At 39.2% G+C, this 23,171-nt stretch overlaps 1 protein-coding gene across 1 annotated transcript in view; it reads left to right on the top strand.

The window, feature by feature from the left end:
- Positions 1–10,540, top strand: part of LOC126282240 (rab proteins geranylgeranyltransferase component A 2) — a 55,835-nt gene extending 45,295 nt beyond the window's left edge. Inside the window, exons 7-10 of the mRNA XM_049981827.1 lie at positions 463–587; positions 2,829–2,974; positions 3,590–3,784; positions 9,799–10,540. Of these exons, the coding sequence (XP_049837784.1) occupies positions 463–587; positions 2,829–2,974; positions 3,590–3,784; positions 9,799–9,987 (655 nt within the window). The 3' untranslated portion in view covers positions 9,988–10,540. The remainder of the gene's footprint in view (positions 1–462; positions 588–2,828; positions 2,975–3,589; positions 3,785–9,798) is intronic.
- Positions 10,541–23,171: the final 12,631 nt, after the last annotated feature.

The raw sequence follows: 23,171 nt of genomic DNA, 5'->3' as shown, positions 1-23,171 counted from the left end.
TTTTGAAAGTGTGTGCAAATTCTTAACATTGTAGAGCTGAAAACTTGCAGGGCTCATTTGTTGTTTTGTGAGAGTGTATGGTATAATTTTTTTAGTGAAATTAGCAACCTGTCGTAAACAGTTTATACTTTTCATGTAGCAGAGATGCTGAATCGCAGATAGGCACAACAAAAAGACTTGTCACAAATAAAGCTTTCGGCCATTAAGACTTTTATCAAAGCGTTTTCCATTGTTTGATTCAATTCATCTTTTCATACTTTTTCCCTCCATGCAGTGACTACATCATGTAAATAAATAAGTAGTTCTCCTAAATTAAAGAATAAAACTGTAGCAACTCGCACATAATGTGGAAACTTGATAGTGGTAATACACGTCTGCTCAGATACCCCCCCTTGGGAAATATTAATGTGATATTTACATGGAAAGTCGGTAATACAGCACAGATTTAATTTTTTTGAACAGGTCCATTCTGCCAGCTGATAAAGAAGCTCTTACACTGCTAAGATTTCCACCAGTTGAAGGTTCTAAAGAACCAGTGACTGTTATTGAAGTTGGACCAGCAACAAATGCTTGCCCACAAGGATTGTGTAAGTATATGACTTTTAAAGTGAGAATAACAATTTGTTGTCGTAAGTTGAGACAGTGAAGAAATGTCATTTAACAGGTGTAAGTGCATACAAAAGTCAATTTGTAGTGCAGATCAGTTGATACTTCCATAAGTATCTACTATATTAGGAACTTGTAATTCACTCAAATGAGGGGAAATATTGAATCTCAAGCTTTTTAAACTATAATTAAAAACTGGGAGCTTTCCTTTAATTTGACACAACTTTTTATTGTTAGCTGAAGATCTTAGTGATATAGCATTGGTAATAGCACAATGTACTTAGGCTAGATTCTGTAACCTCAAATAAAAAAAACCATTGGTTAGTGATTTTGGGACATTTAAACCAATTTGTGAGAGATTGTTTTCCAACACAAATAAAAAAATTAAACCATATTCTGAACAAGAAACATTATGGTGGTCAAATTTATCCTTTTTCGTATGTGAACTGAATTACTTAGGCAGTACGGCATTTATCCTTTTTCGTCACAAAGCATTGGAAGTATCTTTATTTAGTTCATGAGAGCATGTTTCACAAGTGAGCATACACTGATGAAGGCCTTCACATTGTCAAAACAATTTAAAATATCTTGAAGTACATCCTAGAATGCTGAGTTTCAGCTTAATAAGATAATTTTGAGCTTTTCATGAAACTGCATACAGTAGACATATCTTTGAATGGTTGAGGTGCCAGTCCAGACTGCTTTATATTTGTAGAGCTGCAACAATAGGTGATAGTTTTGAAGGCCACAGAAATGAAAAAGTTTTGGTTTCCTACCAGACAAGATTCTGTCATTTCATGCTATGGTAAAGTTGATTTATTAATTATGTGTGCATGTCAATTTTGCTAGCTTTGTGTTGTAAATTAGTACATGTTCTAATTAACATAATAACGATTTCATTGTTTCCGTTATATTACTAGAAAGAAAGGAAAAATAACACTGTTACCATGTTTGTTGACAATGAATGGAGGAAAATGTCTACTTAGTCTTACAAATAAAATGTAAATGTCTCTTGATGTTGAACATTTTATTACAGGAAACTGGGAAGGTTTGGTTTCAGTAACGTTGCATTAAAGTCTCCAGTGTTAAAGTTGTATCTGTAAGAATAAACATGCATCAGATTGAGTTAGCTGCTTTAATTGTAATCTTATTTAATTGGTTTTCAATTAATCATAAATGATAAGGAATATATTACTGATTGTGGCACTATAATAGTACTGAAAGTTAAATTTATTTGTATTTGTTCAGTAGGTCTTGCTGTGGTAGTTGGTAGGGGGAGACTGATGCAACTAATGAACATGTAGATTTAAAATATCTGTTGTTATTTGTAGCAGTATCACCATAGGGGACAAATGTGTGTCCTGTTGCAGGCTGTTGTTCATGGAGGAGAGGAGGAGTGCAATGCTTATATCTGCAGTATTTTTGTTAAAACTAAAATTACAAGGAGACAATGTCTACCCAGTATTCATCTTCAGGGGACAAAGTTGAAAATCCTGTCCAAAAAAAAACTATTACCCAGCTTTCAGAGCAATTAGTTCCATTGTCAAGGAGGATAGCTTTGGGAAGGTTTGAAAGGAGAGCAAGTCACTCAGAAGTTCATTGAGACGGACCTAACAGTAGTCAGAACAAGGAGAGACAAAGATCTTTCCTTCATCCTTCCTTGAGAATGGAACTAATGGTTCTGAAAGCGAGGTTCTGTTGTCTTATAATTCGTTTTGATAAAGCACCCCTGCCTCTCAGGATTCTCTAATTGGTAAGTGCCTCAGCCAGTAGTGGCTAAGTACGGGTTTGGCTGTTCCTGAACTTTCTCACATAATTTGATATATTTTGTATTCCTAAGATACTAAAACCTCATTTTTGAAGGATTCTATAGTTTATAATCGATAACAAAAATTTCAAATAGTCATATAATCTGACAAGGTGTTCAGGTAGCATTCAAAATTTTATCTATCCTTGGCCAGGATATGCAACATTTTCTTCTGTTGCATTTGTGTGTCATACAGTGGGCTCTATTCTGAAAGCAGTTCAGACTAAATAATGCTGATAAATTAATGTGTAACTCTTGAGTTCATTCGTGGAGTGCATTAGTGAAAAACTATTAAAAATTTTCCTTATTGATTACATTTATTTATTTAAATACGAATGCTTTATTTTAGCCCATATTAATAAAACCAATTTATGCCAGTGAAAAGTATACTCCACTTACATTTCTTCATTTGTAGATGTTGTGCACATGACATGCCGACAACAGAAGACTGCTCAAGAAGATATGCAAGAAGTTGTGAAGAGTTTACTGCATACTGAATTTGATGATGGGACAGTTAGCCGTATTGATACAGATACACAGTCTACACAAACTTCACATCCGGTATAGTACTGTGTTCTTTAATATAATACAAATCACAGTACATTAACATAAAGTAAGGCTGAAGCACTAACTGGCTTATCAAGTGACCTTTGGGTAAAGTATCGTACAGTCCTCTAACAATTATTCTAATAATAATAAAATGTTACCAGTTTGTAATAAAGATAAATTGTCATTAATGAATCAAAAATACAGTCTAAAAAATCAAACTTCACTCACATTATTTTCTACTGAGAACCATTATTTTTATATGTGTAAAATAATATTTGGTTGTATTGCTGCTATATTCCATTTTGTAATTTAACATTCCCAGCAGCTGTTTATTGAAATGTGTGAAGACTCAGAAATGGAACTGTTTCACAAGTCATCACACAGCCTTCTTTGTAATGTTTGTGATCAGAATATGTATTAGCAGCAAAACCATATAGGGATTTTTTTCATTTTCAGTGCTTGTAGTTCTGGTACCCAAAGAAACTGGCCCTGGGTTAATTGTAATCAGTGAAAGTGACAGAAAATAATAGTCAGTTTTATTGAGAATAGTAGTGAATTACATATTTATAAGCTGTGTTGGAACAATATTTTGAGAGTGCTTATTTCAGAAATGTTTAAATTTCTAAGGGTGGTGAAGGAGACGGGGAAACAAATGTGGAGAGTGCTACCCGCCCAACGGCATTGAAGCCTCAGGTTTTATGGTCTCTGTACTTCAATTGTCCAGAGACTTCCAGCTGTGATCTAACAACAGGAGTTCCATCAAATGTTTTTCTCTGCTCTGGGCCTGACCTGGACCTTGATTTTGAACATGCAGTTGCAGAGGTAAGTTAACAAAATGAAGTTATTATCTCACGTGCCTTGGTTTAAATGATTCATATTTATAACTTGTCCACTTCATTAATGTGATAACAAATTGAAAGTTGTGAAAATGAAAGCAGCCAAAAAAATAAGTCATTTAAAAGGTGGCGGGTGTAGTATTGAACTGGTCCATAGTAAAATATTTAGTAAGATGAGATAAATTCTCATTTCTATTGCATGCAAATTCCATCTAACTCTTGGCCTTCCCCTCAACCCCGCTTTCTTGGAAAGAGGACACACTAGTTTCAAGAAGTCCTGATTGTATTTTATTTTAATTCACATTGAAATATTATTTTCATAGGTATACCTATGTGGTATTCCTCACTAATTAAACAAAACCTGCTGCTATGAGGGTAAGTCAGTTATTATCTGCAAAGTAGTTATAAAATTTTATTGTAATCAAATAGGAAACTTACAAGAATATCGTGTTAGACATAGTCTCCTTGCGTTTCAACGTACTTGGTCCATTGTTGTACAAGCTTCCTGATGCCCTCATAAAAGAAGGTTCTCAGTTGAGCTGCGAGCCAGGAATGCACCGCTACTTTCACTGCTTCGTCCAAGGCAAATCAATGACCCCTTATTGCCTGTTTGATAGGACCAAACAAGTGATAGTCAGGAGGGGCCAGATCGGGACTACATGGAGGATGATTCAGTACTTCAAATTTGAGTTTCTGGAGCATTTCAGCAGCTTGGGCAGCAGTATGCGGATAGGCATTGTCATGCAACAACACAACACTTTTTGACAGCAACCCTCGGCATTTGCTTCGAATTGCAGGCTTTAGCCTGGCAGTAAGCATCTCACTGTAACGTACACTGTTTACTGTTGTGCTCCGTTCCCCATAATGTTCCAGTACTGGACCTTGGGCGTCCCAAAAAACCGTAAGCATTAGTTTACCTGCGGACGGTTGGGTCTCGAGCATTTTCTTGCATGGCTAATTCGGATGTTTCTATTCTATACACAGCCATTTACTACCTGGCTCATAATGATGGATCCATGTTTCGTCACCAGTAATGATCCTGTATAAGAAAGTGGACCCCTTCATTACCATAGTGATCCAAATGTTTTTTGCAGATGTCCAAGTGGGTTTGTTTATGCAACTATGTGAGTTGTTTTAGTACTCATCTTGAACAAACTATATAAAACCCAAGTCTGTTGCAGATGATTTTGTAGGCAGAACTGTGACTAATTTGCAGACATGTTCCACTTCATCAATAGTTAATAGTCTAAGAGAATCATTTCACGTGAACGCTCAATGGTTCCTTCATTTGTTGCGGTAAACAGTCGTCTGGCTCCTTCACCGTTCATAACACTTGTGTGACCATTTCGGAATTTTTCAATTTATTCGTAGACACTCTGTTGTGGCAAAACACTGTTCCTGTACCGTACCAAAAGTCTTTGATGAATTTCAGCCCCTGATTAGCCTTCCGACCACAAAAAACGAATCATTGAACATTGCTGTTCTTTGGTGCAAATAGATAGCGGAGCAGCCATGATTAACTTCATGGCACTGACAATGAAACTAACCTATAAGCTTGAAAATTGCGGATATATAACAACACATATCATCTACATGACATCTACATCTACATGACTACTGTGCAATTCACATTTAAGTGCTTGGCAGAGGGTTCATCGAACCACAATCATACTATCTCTCTACAATTCCACTCCCGAACAGCGAGCGGGAAAAACGAACACCTAAACCTTTCTGTTCGAGCTCTGATTTCTCTTATTTTATTTTTATGATCATTCCTACCTATGTAGGTTGGGCTCAACAAAATATTTTTGCATTCGGAAGAGAAAGTTGGTGACTGAAATTTCGTAAAAAGGTCTCGACGAAAAACGTCTATGCTGTAATGACTTCCATCCCAACTCGTGTATCATATCTGCCACACTCTCTCCCCTATAACGCGATAATACAAAACGAGCTGCCCTTTTTTGCACCCTTTCAATGTCCTCCGTCAATCCCACCTGGTAAGGATCCCACACCGCGCAGCAATATTCTAACAGAGGACGAACGAGTGTAGTGTAAGCTGTCTCTTTAGTGGACTTGTTGCATCTTCTAAGTGTCCTGCCAATGAAACGCAACCTTTGGCTCGCCTTCCCGACAATATTATCTATGTGGTCCTTCCAACTGAAGTTGTTCGTAATTTTAACACCCAGGTACTTAGTTGAATTGACAGCCTCGAGAATTGTACTATTTATCGAGTAATCGAATTCCAACGGATTTCTTTTGGAACTCATGTGGATCATCTCACACTTTTCGTTATTTAGCGTCAACTGCCACCTGACACACCATACAGCAATCTTTTCTAAATCACTTTGCAGCTGATACTGGTCTCCGGATGACCTTACTAGACGGTAAATTACAGCATCATCTGCGAACAGTCTAAGAGAACTGCTCAGATTGTCACCCAGGTCATTTATATAGATCAGGAACAATAGAGGTCCCAGGACGCTTCCCTGGGGAACACCTGATATCACTTCAGTTTTACTCGATGATTTGCCATCTATTACTACGAACTGCGACCTTCCTGACGGGAAATCACGAATCCAGTCGCACAACTGAGACGGTACCCCATATGCCCGCAGCTTGATTAGAAGTCGCTTGTGAGGAACGGTGTCAAAAGCTTTCCGGAAATCTAGAAATACGGAATCAACTTGAGATCCCCTGTCGATAGCGGCCATTACTTCATGCGAATAAAGAGCTAGCTGTGTTGCACAAGAGCGATGTTTTCTGAAGCCATGCTGATTACGTGTCAATAGATCGTTCCCTTCGAAGTGATCTATAATGTTTGAATACAGTATATGCTCCAAAACCCTACTACAAACCGACGTCAATGATATAGGTCTGTAGTTAAATGGATTACTCCTACTACCCTTCTTGAACACTGGTGCGACCTGCGCAATTTTCCAATCTGTAGGTACAGATCTATCGGTGAGCGAGCGGTTGTATATGAGTGCTAAGTAGGGAGCTATAGTATCAGCGTAATCTGAAAGGAACCTAATCGGTATACAATCTGGACCTGAAGACTTGCCCGTATCAAGCGATTTGAGTTGCTTCACAACCCCTAAGGTATCTACTTCTAAGAAACTCATGCTAACAGATGTTCATGTTTCAAATTCTGGAATATTCCAATCGTCTTCCCTGGTGAAGGAATTTCGGAAAACTGCGTTCAATAACTCCTCTTTAGCAGCACAGTCGTCGATAACAGTACCACCGGCACTGCGCAGCGAAGGTATTGACTGCGTCTTGCCGCTTGTGTACTTTACATACGACCAGAATTTCTTTGGATTTTCTACCAAATTTCGAGACAATGTTTCGTTGTGGAACCTATTAAAGGCATCTCGCATCGAAGTACGTGCCAAATTTCGCGCGTCTGTAAATTTTAGCCCATCTTCGGGATTTCGCGTTCTTCCGAACTTCGCATGGTTTTTCCGTTGCCTCTGCAACAGCGTTCGGACCTTTTTTGTGTACCACAGGGGATCTGTTCCATTTCTTACCAATTTATGAGGTATGAATATCTCAATTGCCGTTGCTACTATATCTTTGAATTTGAGCCACATCTCGTCTACATTCGCATAGTCAGTTCGGAAGGAATGGAAATTGTCTTTTAGGAAGGCTTCTAGTGGCACTTTATCCACTTTTTTTAAATAAAATTATTTTGCGTTTGTTTCTGATGGATTTGGAAGAAATGGTATTGAGCCTAGCTACAATGACCTTGTGATCACTAATCCCTGCATCACCAACGTAAAATGACAGTACTACCAAAATAAACAAAAATATGACTAAATTGTGGATAATAATTGACTTAACCTTGTATAAAACCAAAAAAAGACTACACTGTAATTTTGTTGATATTTCTTTATTTTTATAATATGAAGTTACATACAACCAGCTTTTAAAAAATGTTTCACAGACTCTGTGTTACTCTTACTCACTTTTCAATTTTCTTTCCAGCAGGAATTGTTCCTACTTAGCAAGGTGGCACAGTGGTTAGCATACTTGACTCACATTCAGGAGGATGACTGTTCAAATCCGCATCCAGGCATCTGGATTTAGGTTTTCCGCGATTTCCCTAAATTGCTTCAGGCAAATGCCAGGGTGGTTATTTTGGAAAGGGCACAACCTTTCCTAATCAGAGCTTGTGCTCTGTCTTTAATGAACTTGCTGTCAATGGGACATTAAACACTAATCCTCCTCCCATTTGTTCTTTGTTTGATTATATTAAGAGTGATTAAGAAAAAGTTGGGCTATCTATCAGTAAAACGTGCAGCAGCATGTTTTAATCTTTGTGCCTTGCGCTTAGTTCAGTTTTTGTGTGTTTCCATCTTCCAATGTGAAGCTTGCCTGTTGTATGAGACTGGAGTTCTTTTGTAGATTTGATTGTACCATCCATTGTAAATATGACAGTCTTTCATTAATATTGTCCATAGTACTTAGTGTACTAATCTCAGTTTCACCCCCTTCCTAGACTAATAAACAATATTGGATCTGTGCAACTTCATAATTACGTGGCATACTGACTGATCAGTCACAGAACCTCAGTTTCTTGATATGATATTTTGACTGTATACTATTCAGCCATCTTCAGCATGAACTGACAAAGTGAAGATAAGGACACCCCTACATTTTATATTAAAACAATGACTTGGAACTGTGCAGGAGGCTTTGTGGTTGTCAAGAAACACATCAAAAATCGGAGTTACGCTACTTACTACATTCTGAATCTCTTGGAATGAACAGAACAGTCAGGGTTTTATACAGTCAATGTATGCAGACACCATGTTATGTCTCACATAGCATATGTTAAGTCTCTTGAAAACTCATCATATGCAAGTACAATAATTGTTTTATAATACCACAAGAATATTCTTTAACTGAAGCCCATAAAAGTTTAATTTGTTTCAATCTATTTTATAAGAACATGATTGAAGAACTGACTGTCCTTATCTGGCAATGATGGTATCTGTTTCAAATGTTGCTTATTGAAAGTGAAATCGGGCAGTAAGCTTTTTGTTGTCACTCAAACCACAACACACAGTATGTAGTGAATGCATGGAACTTTCAAAACGTATAACAGATTTCCAACTGTCATGTAATTCTGAATCTGTCTTCAGTATTAAAAGTGATTTTTGAGAATGTTTTACTTTTAAAAATAATTTTTACGTATTTACTATTTTTTTCTTTACATCCGAACATTTGTGACTCACATGATGCTTACTTCCAGTTTTAAGAAAATATTTGTAATGTTTTCACTGTTGTGCACTTGCTCTTCATTTTAAGTAAACTGGATTATCCATTAAATGGCACAATTATCAAAATACTCAGTTTACATTTTCAGATTATTTCTGGAAATGTTTCTTATCTGATGTAGTGAATGATCCAGCATCTACATCACCACATAGCACTTATTAACGATGTTTTGGAAGCTGTTCAGACATCCTTGGTGTGAGAAATATGTACTTAAATACTTTTCAAATTAATTGGCTGGATTTGATTACTTTCATTCATTACAAACTTCACAGATGGTACACACACTCGTATCTGTTTCTGCATAGTTCACTTGATTACCTCCTCCCTACCCAAACAATGCATAGATTCTGTGAATTTAATTGATGCAGTCCTGTTAAGAAAAATTGATGCTTGGTATTTGGCATTTTTCACTTAACATGAAGTAATGTTAGAGATCAGACATATTAACTGTCAAGTTTTATCATAGAACTACTTAGAGATTTAAGTTGGGTGTGACTCAGTGGAGATTTGATCTTATTGTACACCACAGCATCCATACCTGTTAATTACTGAGCTATGAAATACAAAGGTAGCATGTGAAATGTGACAAATCTGTTAAAAGGTCACAGTCAAAATAAGAGACTTCCAAAACTACTTTTTATAAAGTATTCATTAACACAGAATAAATCATTCTTGTTACCTTTATTTTATTATGTGTAACATTTATACATTGTGTTTCAGGCAAAGTCCATCTTCATGAAGATGTACCCAGATTGCGAATTTCTGCCACGTGCTCCTGATCCAGAGGAAATCGTTCTGGAAGGTGATGATGCACCTGGACCTGCATTTGAAAGTGGTGATGCTGTTGATGGTGAAGCTGAAGGAGAAGTGGGGGGTGATGCTGCTCCTCCAGCTGTTGAGGGTTCTTAAGAAGCTACACCTTCAGTCAATATCTGTATAATACCCCCACTGTGACTGATCTTTAGGGAGCAAATGGCATTGGCACACAGTTATTCCCTTAGCTTGATACTGCTTCCAGAATATTAAAGCTTTGGGTGTTTCCTTGGAGTATCAGTTAAGTTGCTAGTCACACTATTATATTATTTCAGTGTCACCTTCAATGAAATTGTTGTAATTTCTAAATGTGACACTTTTTCTTCAAAGTGAATTATGATAATTCATTAGACATCAATTTCGAAAGCAAAGAATGAACTGTAGTACATAACCCAAAGAGCTGCAATGAATGCTAAATCATTCCCTTGTACTTATCAATTATGATGATGCACTACTTTTCTTCTATTCTCATTGGGAAAGTGAGGCTTGGAAAAGCAGTAATTATGGTGTGGTGGTACTTATGTATGACAGTGAAAGTTGCCTAGTATGAGAATTGTAAAATCTTTCTTCATATTTTTAAGGATCTCACTATTTTGTATGCAGGAAATTAAATAAATGTCCTGAAGGCATTGCCTGTGGCTTATCTGAATTTTGTCTTTTCCTTCTTCACCACTCCCTTTCTACTGAAGAATAAAGCACCATACTAAATGTAGAAAATGATTTTTAATTTTTGGACAGTATACTTAACTAATTATTTCACTGCTGTTAAATGTGCTGACTAAATTAGAGCAGTCATTTTCCATCATTCTGACAACACTGCAGCACAGTAATTCAGACTTGGCTTCTTTCCCACAGGAGCTTGTAATTTGCAGCAGCAACGTTAGGGTCAGCTGAGAAGGCTGTGGTTACAATCAGATCCATCAAAACAATGAAAAGATATGTCAACACTGGATGTTTTTATTCAGTCTCCAACGCTATTGAAGGTTTCCAAATCTGTGGCTGTCACACAACCCAATGAATTCAGAAGCTGACAGTACATCATATGAGGTACAAGGAAAGGCTGCAAAAGAAAGCATTAAAAATGCCAATAAAGGCCTTAATTTGCGGGAGGGGGCTATCAGAACTGGTGCAGAACCAGTAATTTTAAGCCAAGTATTGAACTCAGTGACCCAACTGGTGAGTTGGGCTGTTTGCTTACAAAACTCAGTAAAGATGTGATATTATTCTAATTATGTGTGCAAGCAACAGTTTGGACCAGAATCTCCGTTATTCATCTGAAGATCACTTCAGGCATTTCACTGGGAGTACCCCTGGCACGAATGTGAAGCTACTGCGGTTTGAACAGAGTGTTCTGTGGAACTTCCTAGTCCACAACTTGCAGAATCACTCAGGAGAAGTGGGTGTTCACAGGTGTTACTGCGGAGATGCCTCATTATTTAGGTGGTTGCATCATATGTGGCACATTCTTCACCTGAATGAATGCTTCTGGAAAGAGGGTGGTCACCAGAAGGATCCATTCTGGCCAAATCATGTTATTAATACAAGTGTATTAAGACTCAAAGGCAAAAACATTTCACAAGTTGGCACTTATGTTACAGTTTGTAGTTTTCAGTGTATCATATAATTCTGATGTGAGAAGCATGGTTATCTTTAAGACTTGTGATGTCATGCCTTATGAGAAAAAGAATATAAATTCTTGAGCTTCTCAGGGCATGTTCTCATTTCTTATCCCTAAATTAAAGTATCTCCCAAATTCAGAAGACATGTTGTTGTAAACAGTCATGGAGACTCCATTACCATCTGTAATGTAAAATATTCCTGTCATTCACTGAAATGTTAAAAATATGAAACATGTTGCGTTTGAAGAGTGAAATGAAAATAATGGTGTTCCCAAATAATTATTGTGGTAGGGATGGTGACATGCGGAATCATTGGCCTCCGAGTTTGTTATTTACAAGATACCAAGCTGTTACAGGTAAATGAGCTTTACTTCAGCAGACACTGCTTATACTATTGACTTGCCTACTACTATGTCCCCCATTTTGTTCTTTAGCCAAGGTAACTGTTTGGTGCAAATATATGGTATCACCCCCTCTGTCTTCTAAATTTGTCTGCAGATGTACTTGAAAGTACACGAACTCGGCACACTGCCCTTAAGACGGTATGCCTAGTCCTGTGTAAGTTTGTCACTAACCGGGTGTGGGATACTGCACACATTTTCAGAAATGTTTCCTTATGGGCACATCTCAGCAAGTTACCCTACCACTCCCTCTCCTGATAGTTAGGGACATTAAGTTGACTCATCTTTTTATCTTTTCTCCACAGTTTTATTTAAGTGATAAAGCTAATTTAGTAATACGGTCAATTGTTAAATGTGTCCATTGTTTACCTTCTTTTAACCTATCTCGTATTGCTTATGATAACTGCATTCATGAATTGTCATTAAACATAATACGTGTAGCTTTCCTTACAAGCTATTGCAATAAATAATTCCAGTCTCTTATTATTTACATGCAGCTTACAACCAGTATTGGCCATAAACTCCTTTTCATACTGTTCCACAGGTCTGACACCTCTTAATCCAGCTTGCTCCATTGTACTCACCACAACCATATGCATCCTTTATTCTCTTAAGAGTGTGGCAATTTAGCCTGAAACAAGTTTAAAAATGTAACTAAGGACCTTAAACAATGAAAACTAATTCACGCTTCGTGTATTCCAATTTCCAGGTGGATTTCATCCCATCAGTCCTCCCCTAAACAGCTTCCATTATTCTTGAGTTGTGCCTTTTTCTCCAGGTTGTCGTTTAATCGTTTAATGCCCCATAGTAGACTTCCATTTCTTCTTGTACTTCACTGCATGAAATTGCCTGCAAATAAACACATACACACGTAGAACTTACATTAGCAACTTACACCTAAGAAAAAAAGGATGCACAATGAAGAAATTATCCAAATGGGACAGAAATCAGAAAATGTGGTGTACATATACAGACAAAACAAATGATTATAATGTAGAAAAACTGGAAGATCTGTCCAAGATAAAGAGATTCACAAGTCGAACAAATCAGTAATGTGTTGTTCCACTTCTGGCTCTTATGCAAGCTGTTAATTTGCTTTGCATTGCTTGAAAAACTAGGTGGATGTCGTCCTGAGATATATCATACCAAATTCTGACCAAATGACACATTAGATCATCAGAATCCTGAGCTGGTTGGAGAGCCCTGTCCATAATGCTGAGAACGTTCTTAATTGGGGAAAGATCTGGTGACCTTCCTGGCAAAGCTAGGATTTGGCAAGTATGAAGACAAGCAGTAGAAACTCTTGTTCTGTGCAGACAGGCATTATCTTACTGAAATGTAAGCCCTTGAAGAGCAACAAAATAGGTCATAGAATTTAATCGCCATACCACTGTGCCGTAAAGGTGCTGCAGATGAGAACCAAAGGGGTCCTACTATGAAATAAAATGGCACCCAGACCATCACTCCTGTTTCTTAAGCCATATGTCAGGTGACAAGACAGGTTGGTACCCCACCACAGTCCAGGGCATCTCCCTCCAGACATGTCTTTGCTGGTCATCAGGGCTCAGTTCATCCGCAGTTTGTAGTCTAGTGGCTAGCGTTGCTGCCTCTGGATCACGGAATTCCTGGCCATGTTGGGGATTTTCTCTGCCTGGGGACTGGGTGTTTGTGTTGTCCTCATCATTTATCATCATCGTCATTCATGACTTTGGCTAGATTGAACTGCGTAAAAATTGGGCTATGCACTATGAACTTAGCAACACCTGGAAGAGTGCACTGGATAAAGAATAATTGCAGAGGAAAACTTCCCGCACTTTACCACCTGATTCAAGGGATGGCACTGCAAGCGACTTGGGATAGAAACTACATTTATGGAAGTAGAGGGCACCACTTTACTACACGCCATATCGCTGTTGCTATGACGTATTCCAGCCAATCAGAAGCCATCCTTTCCATACAAAAGTGGGAGCCTCGCTAGTTTATGACAGTCAGTTTTAGCCCTGACGACGACCATGGAGGTAGTGGTCGAAAGCTTGGAGTTTTATCCTGAATTGACGTGGCATGTACACTGAGAAATTTTTATTCAAGAAAACCGAAAGACTTTGTAGCCATATTTTCCATCAAAACATCACTGACTGGCTGTGTGTGTGTGTGTGTGTGTGTGTGTGTGTGTGTGTGTGTGTGTGTGTGTGTGTGTGTGTGTGTGAGAGAGAGAGAGAGAGAGAGAGAGAGAGAGAGAGAGAGAGAGAGAGAGAGAGACAGTAGTTCTGAAGTTACAGAAATTGAACAGATTCACCTAGATGGACCTAAGAAAGTATCACTTTGCTGTGTGCATAATGGCGTACAAGGTTGTGGTTGTATTCTGAGTATGTGAATTTTAGTATCAGATGACAGACCTCAATTCTGATTTCAGTTTGGATAGTTCTGATCAAGGTCACTTAATGGTTACTGATGTTCAGCTTTGGTTTGTTACTCACAGTAACATTTCCAACAAGAATAGGATGTAGTGCAACAGCAATTAATAATTTTCTTTTGAATCCAACTGTCTAACACTAAATATGAGCCCCACAACAAGGGTTTTTCTAACCTCGATGGCAAAATGGCTGTAAAAAAAAGCATCCTCATCAGTCAGGATTTACTGACAAGGGAAGCAAAATTTCACACAATTGTAAATGTTGACTTACTTATAATATTTGACAAGACATTTACCAATTACACATAGTAGAAGAGAAATTTAATTCTTTGCTAAAGATATTATTACAGCACTATAAATCCAGTTTTCACGTAGAATGGGCTAGGGACAACTGCAGTCGAAGCGAAGAGAAAGAATAACTGTAATTTAGAAGCAAAGTAATTTGTGCTGTTATTTACTGTAGAGGACTGCTTGTTGGTCATCAAAAAAGCAAGATGCACAAAAAATTCAACATTCTAAGAACAAGGCAATGAAAATTTGGGGCACTACCAGGCACAAAAAATAAATTTGATAAGGTAAATGATTGGTGTGGCACCATCCAAAGATTGCGGTGCCATAACAGTCTGCACCTCTCATCGATACCACAAAACACAGCGATGTCTCGCTGCATACTGCAGTGATGAATGGGAGGCATTGGCAGTCATACCCTCTCTCCAAGGTTGCAGAGTTACTGCACATAGGCTGACTTAAAGATGAACATAGAATCATTCAGCTAATAGTTCATGACCTCTGATCAAGTAGTCAACATTTTTTAGTTAGTACATATGATAGAACTGTCAGTTTGAACTTTGTACTTCAAGAGAAGAGAGTAGTAAATGTGTGCATCAAATGATGCTTTATTATTCAAAGAACTGTTATAAATATTTGGCTCATTCCTGTGGCAATAGATTGTATAAAGACAAGTAAATATTGTTATCATTCTTGTAACAAGGTGGACTAATATTTCATGTGTTGTAGTTCCACTTCACCTTCTAACAGAACAATCAAGAACTTACGGTTGTACTGGACGATTGTAGTTTCATCAGGTCATAATAATATGTAACTTCCTGATGACAATAGCAGTGAGACAGATAATATTGACATCAAATCATTGCCAACTAAATTCAACGAATTCTTCTTAGCTGAAAATGCCAGAATGTAAAATGGTCCATCGAAGGCAGACGCAAAAGAGATACTGAGAAAGGCAATAATGCTGAAGGAATGATTTAAAGGTTTCCTTCTATGCTCTAAAGGGGAATACATATTTATCAAGACATGCCAATTAATAAAGACAACAATAAATAATGAGGTGTGCTGAAAGATGTATGTGAGCTCATTTGGACATGTTCTTCCTATAAGATAACAACTACAATAAAATTTAATGCGTTATTACCTTTTAAATCAAGGGGAGTCCTTGTTCATGACAGAGTCTTTGAACAGGGTGGACTATGAGTAGTTTACAGTACTTTATTTGGCATTGTCTGGTTGCTTGAGGAGACAAGTGCTGAGAAGGGGGACATCATCACAAGATTTCTCTGGAGTGGCTCCTGTATGCAGGTCTTACGAATCCACATGAAAAGAAGGGAGGAAGTTCGGGAATGTGACGGACTTGGACTTTCCTAGTGATCAAGGGAGCCAGTAAGGTCAGAGAGAAAACTTGGCGGTAAACGGGTGCCAAAATGGCCAGGGATGAAACGGCAATAAAGCTGCCTGGTACTCCTGGTGCACAAGCACATCACCACAATAAGTACACCACACTATTCCAGGTGCTGACACCGTGGGTGATGGGGAGGGAGAGAACACATCTCAGGAAGGTTATGCGGAAGATGCGATAGCACTTCTCTCGTCAGTCGGGCTGCAAAACACACTGACACTGGACGAGGGGCAAAATCCTGATGTCCGCACATACTCCAGCAAAGTGTAGCAGATGACAAAGTGAGCCACATGGCATTGCATGAGTTGAGCTGCTGAGAGCATGGCCAGAAGATGTTGCCTTATCAGAGCAGATGAAGAGAATGTTTGAGCAACAGTTTGACTTGCTTGGTATCCAAAAAGCATGGCAGTCTAAGCTCTGCCTCTGGCAGAAGTGACCATCAAGGGTGCTGTGGAGGTGCAGTGGTACTTTGGCCACCACGTGGTTCGCTGATCACTGGTTTTCTGTCAGCGCAGATCGTTGTTTGCTGCTACAAGTGGAGGCAAATGGAAGAAGTCACCACAATACGCTGGAGATAAGTTAAAAGTAGATAAATTGATATACAACACTGAACCTCTTTAACAGCAGCTTAGTTTGTTTTCCATAAAAGCTTCTCTAATGAGAAAGTAGTACAATGATATAAATACAGTTGTCATAAAAATAAATAAGAAAAATTACTCGGTTGACATTTGCTGTGATCTTGCCAAGATCTTTCATTGTGTGTATCATAAAAGTTTACTAAGAAAACTAAATCGATATGGCATTAAAGGCATAGACAGAGCCTTATCTTAATAATAGGCAACAGAGGGTCACACCAACAAATGATACAACAGAAATAAGACAACATTCAGAGTGAAGAAACATTAAATATGGTTTCCTGTAAGGTTTCATGCTTGGCCCACTCCTGTTCTTTCTCTTCATAAATGATTTACGTGGGACACTGGGGGATTCTTCAAAAAGTATAATCTTTGCTGGTGACAAGTATAATGATAAAGGGCCCAAACACATCTATAGCAGACACTGCTGGGGGATTGTGGTAAAGCTAACAACTGGTTCCTAGATGACAACTTAACCTTTGATCTTAAAAAGATGTATTATGCAGTTCTGAACTCAAAGTAGGGATTAATTGGGAAATCCAGGATGAGGGATCATGGGTAATGTTCCTAGGCATCCAGATTGATGACAAACACATGGCAGGTGGCACTAGCACATGGATAAGTTAACCAACATTTTCCATTCTGCTCATTTTGCACTTAGAAACCTCATTGTGTTGACCTGTAGACAGAGCTGCTAACACTAATTCTATGGTGTAATCTTCTGGGCACAGCAGGCAACTTCGAAAACGTACTTGCAGAAACATTCAGTATGAATATTTAGTCAAGTTGATAGAAAAATGTCTAGCAAGAGCCCCTTCAGGAACCTAAGGATTCTTACACTTTCGTGCAAATACAGAGATTTCCTAATGGTATTTGAGGTCAATAGTAAAGGTGAATTTTGGCGTAACCACACAATTCACAACCAAAATACTAACAGTAAAAATAATTTCCATGTAGAGTATGCACCTCTATATAGGATTCAAAACAGTTTTATACTCTGCTGCATAAGCCTACAACAGAATGCCGGTCGACATCAGGCAGGAAACTGAAAAATTCTTAGGTATTAAAAAATGAAGCAAAAGAATATCTCATTAACCACTCATACAATTTATAAAGAACGTTTGGACTCAAGGGTGTAAATTTCAATTATCTTTAACAGGTGTAATATACAAATTCTTGACTTTGCCAGTATACTGATAGCCACTAGTAAGTACATTGAGTGTGAAGTAAGTGCTTTGTTTGAGGTATTAGTAAAATACGGCAACTGAGTAGTGTGACAGAACACCTAAAGCAGATTGTTCAAAATTTCTGGGTGTCTGTATTGATCAGAATTTAAACTGGAAGACACACATTGACAATCTACTGAAACGATTGAGCTCAGCTACCTATGCTATTAGTGTCACTGTAAATTTTGGAGACAAGCACATCAGTAAGTTAGCTTACCATGCATATTTTCATTCGTTGATTTCTTAAGGAATCATCTTTTGGGGCAATTCATCACTAAGAAAGAAGGTATTTATTGCACAAAAATGTGTAATCAGAATAATGCCTGGGGCTCATCCAAGATCATCTTGTAGACAATTATTTAAAGAATTAGGGATATTGCCAGTAGCTTCACAATATATATACAGCCTATTGAAATTTGTTGTTAGTAACCCAGATCACTTCATAATTAATAGCACAGTCCACAGCTACAATACTAGGAGACAGAGTGACCTTCACTACCGTTCATTGAATTTGACATTGGCACAAAAGGGGGTGAATTATACTGCCACAAAGATTTTTGGTCAATTGCCAAACAATATCAAAAGTCTGACAGACAACCAATCGGCATTCAAAAGTAAGTTAAGGGAATTCCTGAATGACAACTGCTTCTACTCCATAGATGAATTTTTAGACATAGGCCAAAGAAATACAGTAAGCATTAACAATTGTACCGTATATAAGACTAACAATGATTATTTGGGATAAATGAATCTTGTGTACTTTGACACGTTCCACATCATTACAAAAGAATCGTGTTCATGATCCATGGAACAAGTAATATAACTAACTAACTAACTAACTAACAAACAGAGCAGTACCTATTTATTTTATATTTTTTTCTTTCCTCTCTCTCCAAAGTAGCCCTCTTCCTCCAAATACACATATATATAGTAATTTAGAAGGAATTCCCATAATTGTCAGTGTAAGTTTATTAGCAATAATTGTAATTCCATATCTATATCAATACTCTTCAAACCACCGTGAAGCTCATGGGAAAGCGTACATCCCATTGTCCCAGTTATTAAGATTTCTTCCCATTCCATTCACATATGGGGCATGGGAAGAATGTTTGAATGCCCCTGTGTGTGCAGTAATTATTTTAATCTTATCCTGAAGATCCACATGTTAGCAATACGTAGGACATTGTAGCATTACTATAGCAAGAACAAACACAATTCATGAACGTAGTACTTTATAGAGCAGCATGTAAGAGACAGCTTGTGCGTAGCACTGAACATGTTGATAGGACAACAGTAATACAGGGTACAGAATAGGCCCAGCCCTCAGCGGAAATTGCTTAAATAATACTGTTTCTTTGGCGGCTCACCAGAGCGGGGGTGTCAACACAGATGGCCTTTATAAGTGCACATGTGAACTGTATTTCTGAAGTCACGCACGTCATGAGTGGAGGTAGATCACTCCTCCCTTCTACAGAGTGGGAAAACCACATAAATACATACGCAAAAAACGCTAGGCACAGAAAAAAAATCACCGGTATCGAAAAAGCATTGGTACCATGAAACACACTCATCTTACAAGGCACTGAGATTATGAGTCACGGAAAACACCAATGACAGCAATGACATCTATTTCATTGCCCAATGATGGCGGCTGCTGCAGCAGGTGGCAGGCAGACACCAGTGAGTGGGGGCGGAAGTGATGGGGCGGGTGGGTGCTCCATCACCCACACTCATGAGAGGCAGTACGGCAAGTCTCAATAGCAATGTCCTCGCTATGGTCAGCAGTCAGTGCTGGAGGCGTCAGCGGGGGCATCGGAGACAACATCCACACAGGACCAGCAATGAAGGCTGGGACATCAGGTACTGTGGGAGCTGCGCTGGCGATGGCAGTTGAGGAGGGGGGGGGGGGGGGGGGGGGGTGGAGGCAGGAACACCAGAAAGCAATCTGCTAGACAGCAACCCCCACTTCAGTGCGAACCAGACTGTCTGCAACACAGTTAAGGGCAGGGGAGGCGGTGGGCCTTGTGGAACAGGCCCCACCATGTGCAGCCTCAGCTGGTCAAAATGACGGGATGTCCGCGTGTCAGGAATGTGGACGACACATGCTTGTTCACCACAGGAACCCAGCTCAACCAGCAGCCAACACCACAGGCCAAGACAGGTGGACCTGGCCGGAACTGTCATGAAGCTGGCATATGTGGTGTTGGATGTAGCAGGTGAAGGAGGATCCATGGTAGGTGTCCACACACCAGCTCCACTGGGCTCTTGTCACCCAACAGAGTGAAATGGTATGAATTCAAAAATCATCTAAAGCAGCTTCACGAGACCTACCAGATACATACTTCCTCACCATTAGATTGAGGGTGAAATGGGGGAGCTGTGAGGTGGCCATCACCACTAGCGTCACAGAGAGACGCAAATTCTTGAGAAACAAACTGGGGGCCTTTATCAGTAACCATGGTATACAGAAGTCCCTCAGTTGGAAAAATCTTACACATGGCCAAAATAGAGGCCACTGCGGACGTGGACAGATAATGCACCACGTATGGGAACTTGGAATAGGCATCCACTGCAGTGAGCTGATACTGGTTTAGGAAGAAGGGCCCAGCAAAATCAACAAATAGATACTCCCGCGGGCAATGTGGTGTCAGCACAGGGGATTAAGGTGCCACAGGGCTGAACATAGTGAGTGGAAGCTGTGTAATGTCCCCATCTAGCCAGCCAATACACATGCCAGTAGGCCGTAGCTTTGGTGTGAGATGCCCCCCAATGACCAACAAACAGAAGCTGTAGTACATTATGATATAAGGAAGTGGGAATCACAACCTGGGGAGCAGCACCCTCTGTAACTAACAAAAGAACCCAATCAAACAAAGAAAGGTGATGCTAGAGGACAAAGTAATCATGCAAGAAATATGAGGTATGGCCTGGGGATTTATCCAGCTGGTTGTGTTGCACAAAAGAGAGGATGCAACTAAGTACAGGATCCGCAGCAACGACAGATGCTATTGTGGCCCTGGTCATGGAAAAATCATTGACTATATTCTGATTCTCAATACCTAAATAGAAACAAAGCAATGCATCCTGATTGCAAACAATGTGCTGCCTTCTCTGGTACAGAAGCTTAAGGGTTGAAAAGAGCAACCAATGGCTTGTGAACATGAAATTTCATGAGTGTGAACACAATTACTAAAGCCTCCTTTTCAATCTGAGAATACCGCTGCTGAGAGGAGTTAAAGTCTTGGAAGCGTAAGCAATGGATCATTCAAACCTCTCTGTATATTTTTTTGCCAAGATCATGTTCAGAGGCAACTTTAGCCAACACAAGATGCTGACCCGGTTGAAAAGCAGCCAGACACAGGGAAAATTGAAGCTTAGATTTAAGCAAAGCGAAAGCTCAGTCACAAGTTGGGGACCAGAAAAAAAGACACACTTTTACACAAAAGCGCCTGCAGGGGCTGAGCAACAGTCGATGTGTTCAGTAAAAACTTGTGTTAGTACGCAACTTTACCTAGAAACTCTCGCAGTTCCTTAATGGAGGTCAGCCATGGCAAAGCTGCAATTGGGTGAATATGCTGGCACAACAGCTTGACCCCTGTGTGAGAAAGCTCAAAATCTAGGTACTCAAATGATGGCGGAAAAAATTGAGATCTGGCAAGATTGCACTTAAGACGCACAGACTGCAAAACAGAAAACAACGATAAGAGATTTTTAAGATGGTCTTTGCTGTAGCAACCCAAAATAATGATTTCATCAAGGTAATTGATGCAATTGGGCTCAGAGGCTGTCAGCTGCTTTAAAACACACTGAAAAATTGGCTGAAAGGCAAGCATTGATATTGGTATAGGCAATAAGATGTATTGACAATGACAGGGCCCTAGTGGACTCATCTGAGAGGAGCTGGAGGTACGCTTCCAACAAATCAATTCTTCGAAAAGTTGTGGCGGCCTGATAATTCTGGGAGCAAATCATTAGGGTGAGGCAAAGGATATGTATCTATCACAGGCTGTTCATTAATCATAACACGTAACTCATCAGAGAGGTGAAGCTTACCTGTTGGCTTCTTAACTATGATCAGTGGTGCAGCCCATTCACTGAAAGAAATAGGCCAGATAACATCAAGTGATGACAAACAGTCTACTTCGACCTTGACAGAGTCATTCAACATGACAGGCACCTGCAGTGCTGAAAAAAAAAAGAGGGCAGGCCGACTCTTTCATGGTAATATGGGCCTGAAAACTGGTAGCACAACTGAGCCATGGGGAAAACAGAGATGAAAACTCAGCAGAGGGACCCCAGTTGCTGATAATGGAACTTGATCTGACACTAAATTTACCTCAGTGACAATGGAAAAATCAAAATCTTTAAAACACATCTAACCCAACAGGTCTGTGGAATGGGAATGATCCACATCAAATAAGGTGAGGGGACAAACAACAGATTTGTAAGAGACAGGAACGGAGACCTGACCTAGCATTGGAATTTGCTATTTACTGTAGCTAACCAATTTCTACGAAATCGGTGTGAGGGGAGCACAAATCCATGTATGTTTGTGTGTTCACTAAAGTCACTGTTGCTCTTGTGTACACTTGCATTTTTAGCAGTTTATTGAACACACACAGTCAATAAACAATTTGTTCCTGGAGACAGTCATTGTAGAGATAAAGTTTATGTCCATCTGTACTGCTGAGTTTGCCATGTTTAAGGAGGAATTACACACAGATGCAAAGTGGCCTTTCTTTTGACACTTGTTGCAAACAGTCCAAAGCTTAGGGCACGCATCACTCTCATGTTCGACGAAGCAGTATAGGCAAGATGGAAGGGATGTGTGCTGCCACTGTTGTGACGTGGCTGCAACAGCTTCCTCATCATCCTGAACACTTTCAGAGTGCATAAGAGGGGTTGACTGAACAATTTCTGATACCTCCTCCCATGCAGCAATCTGACCACCTGTAGCCCATGACACTTCAAAGGATTATGTTACATTCAGCACATCCATAAGTGCTGGATTCTCACATTGAAGCCTTTTTTCACAAACTTCCCTATCCGGGGTAAGGCAAATAATAACATATGCATCATGTGACCAGTGTAGGATTCATGATAGGTATTAGTGACAAATTTAAAACAACATGTTGACCCATGTAATTCTGCAGCCCACACTTTGTAAGACTGGTTTGGGCATTTCTGCCAATGGTAAAATTCTACACGTCACAATGACATGCAATCTGTCACAGTAATAGGGTGAGAGAAGCTTGCGCATTTCATCAAATGATAAGCTGCCTCGTTCTTGTAA

This window comes from Schistocerca gregaria, chromosome 7 (genome assembly GCF_023897955.1).
Source record: "Schistocerca gregaria isolate iqSchGreg1 chromosome 7, iqSchGreg1.2, whole genome shotgun sequence".
Classification (NCBI taxonomy): domain Eukaryota; kingdom Metazoa; phylum Arthropoda; class Insecta; order Orthoptera; family Acrididae; genus Schistocerca; species Schistocerca gregaria.
The sequence above is the reverse complement of the archived record's forward strand: the minus strand, read 5'-3'. Positions and strand labels throughout refer to the sequence as shown.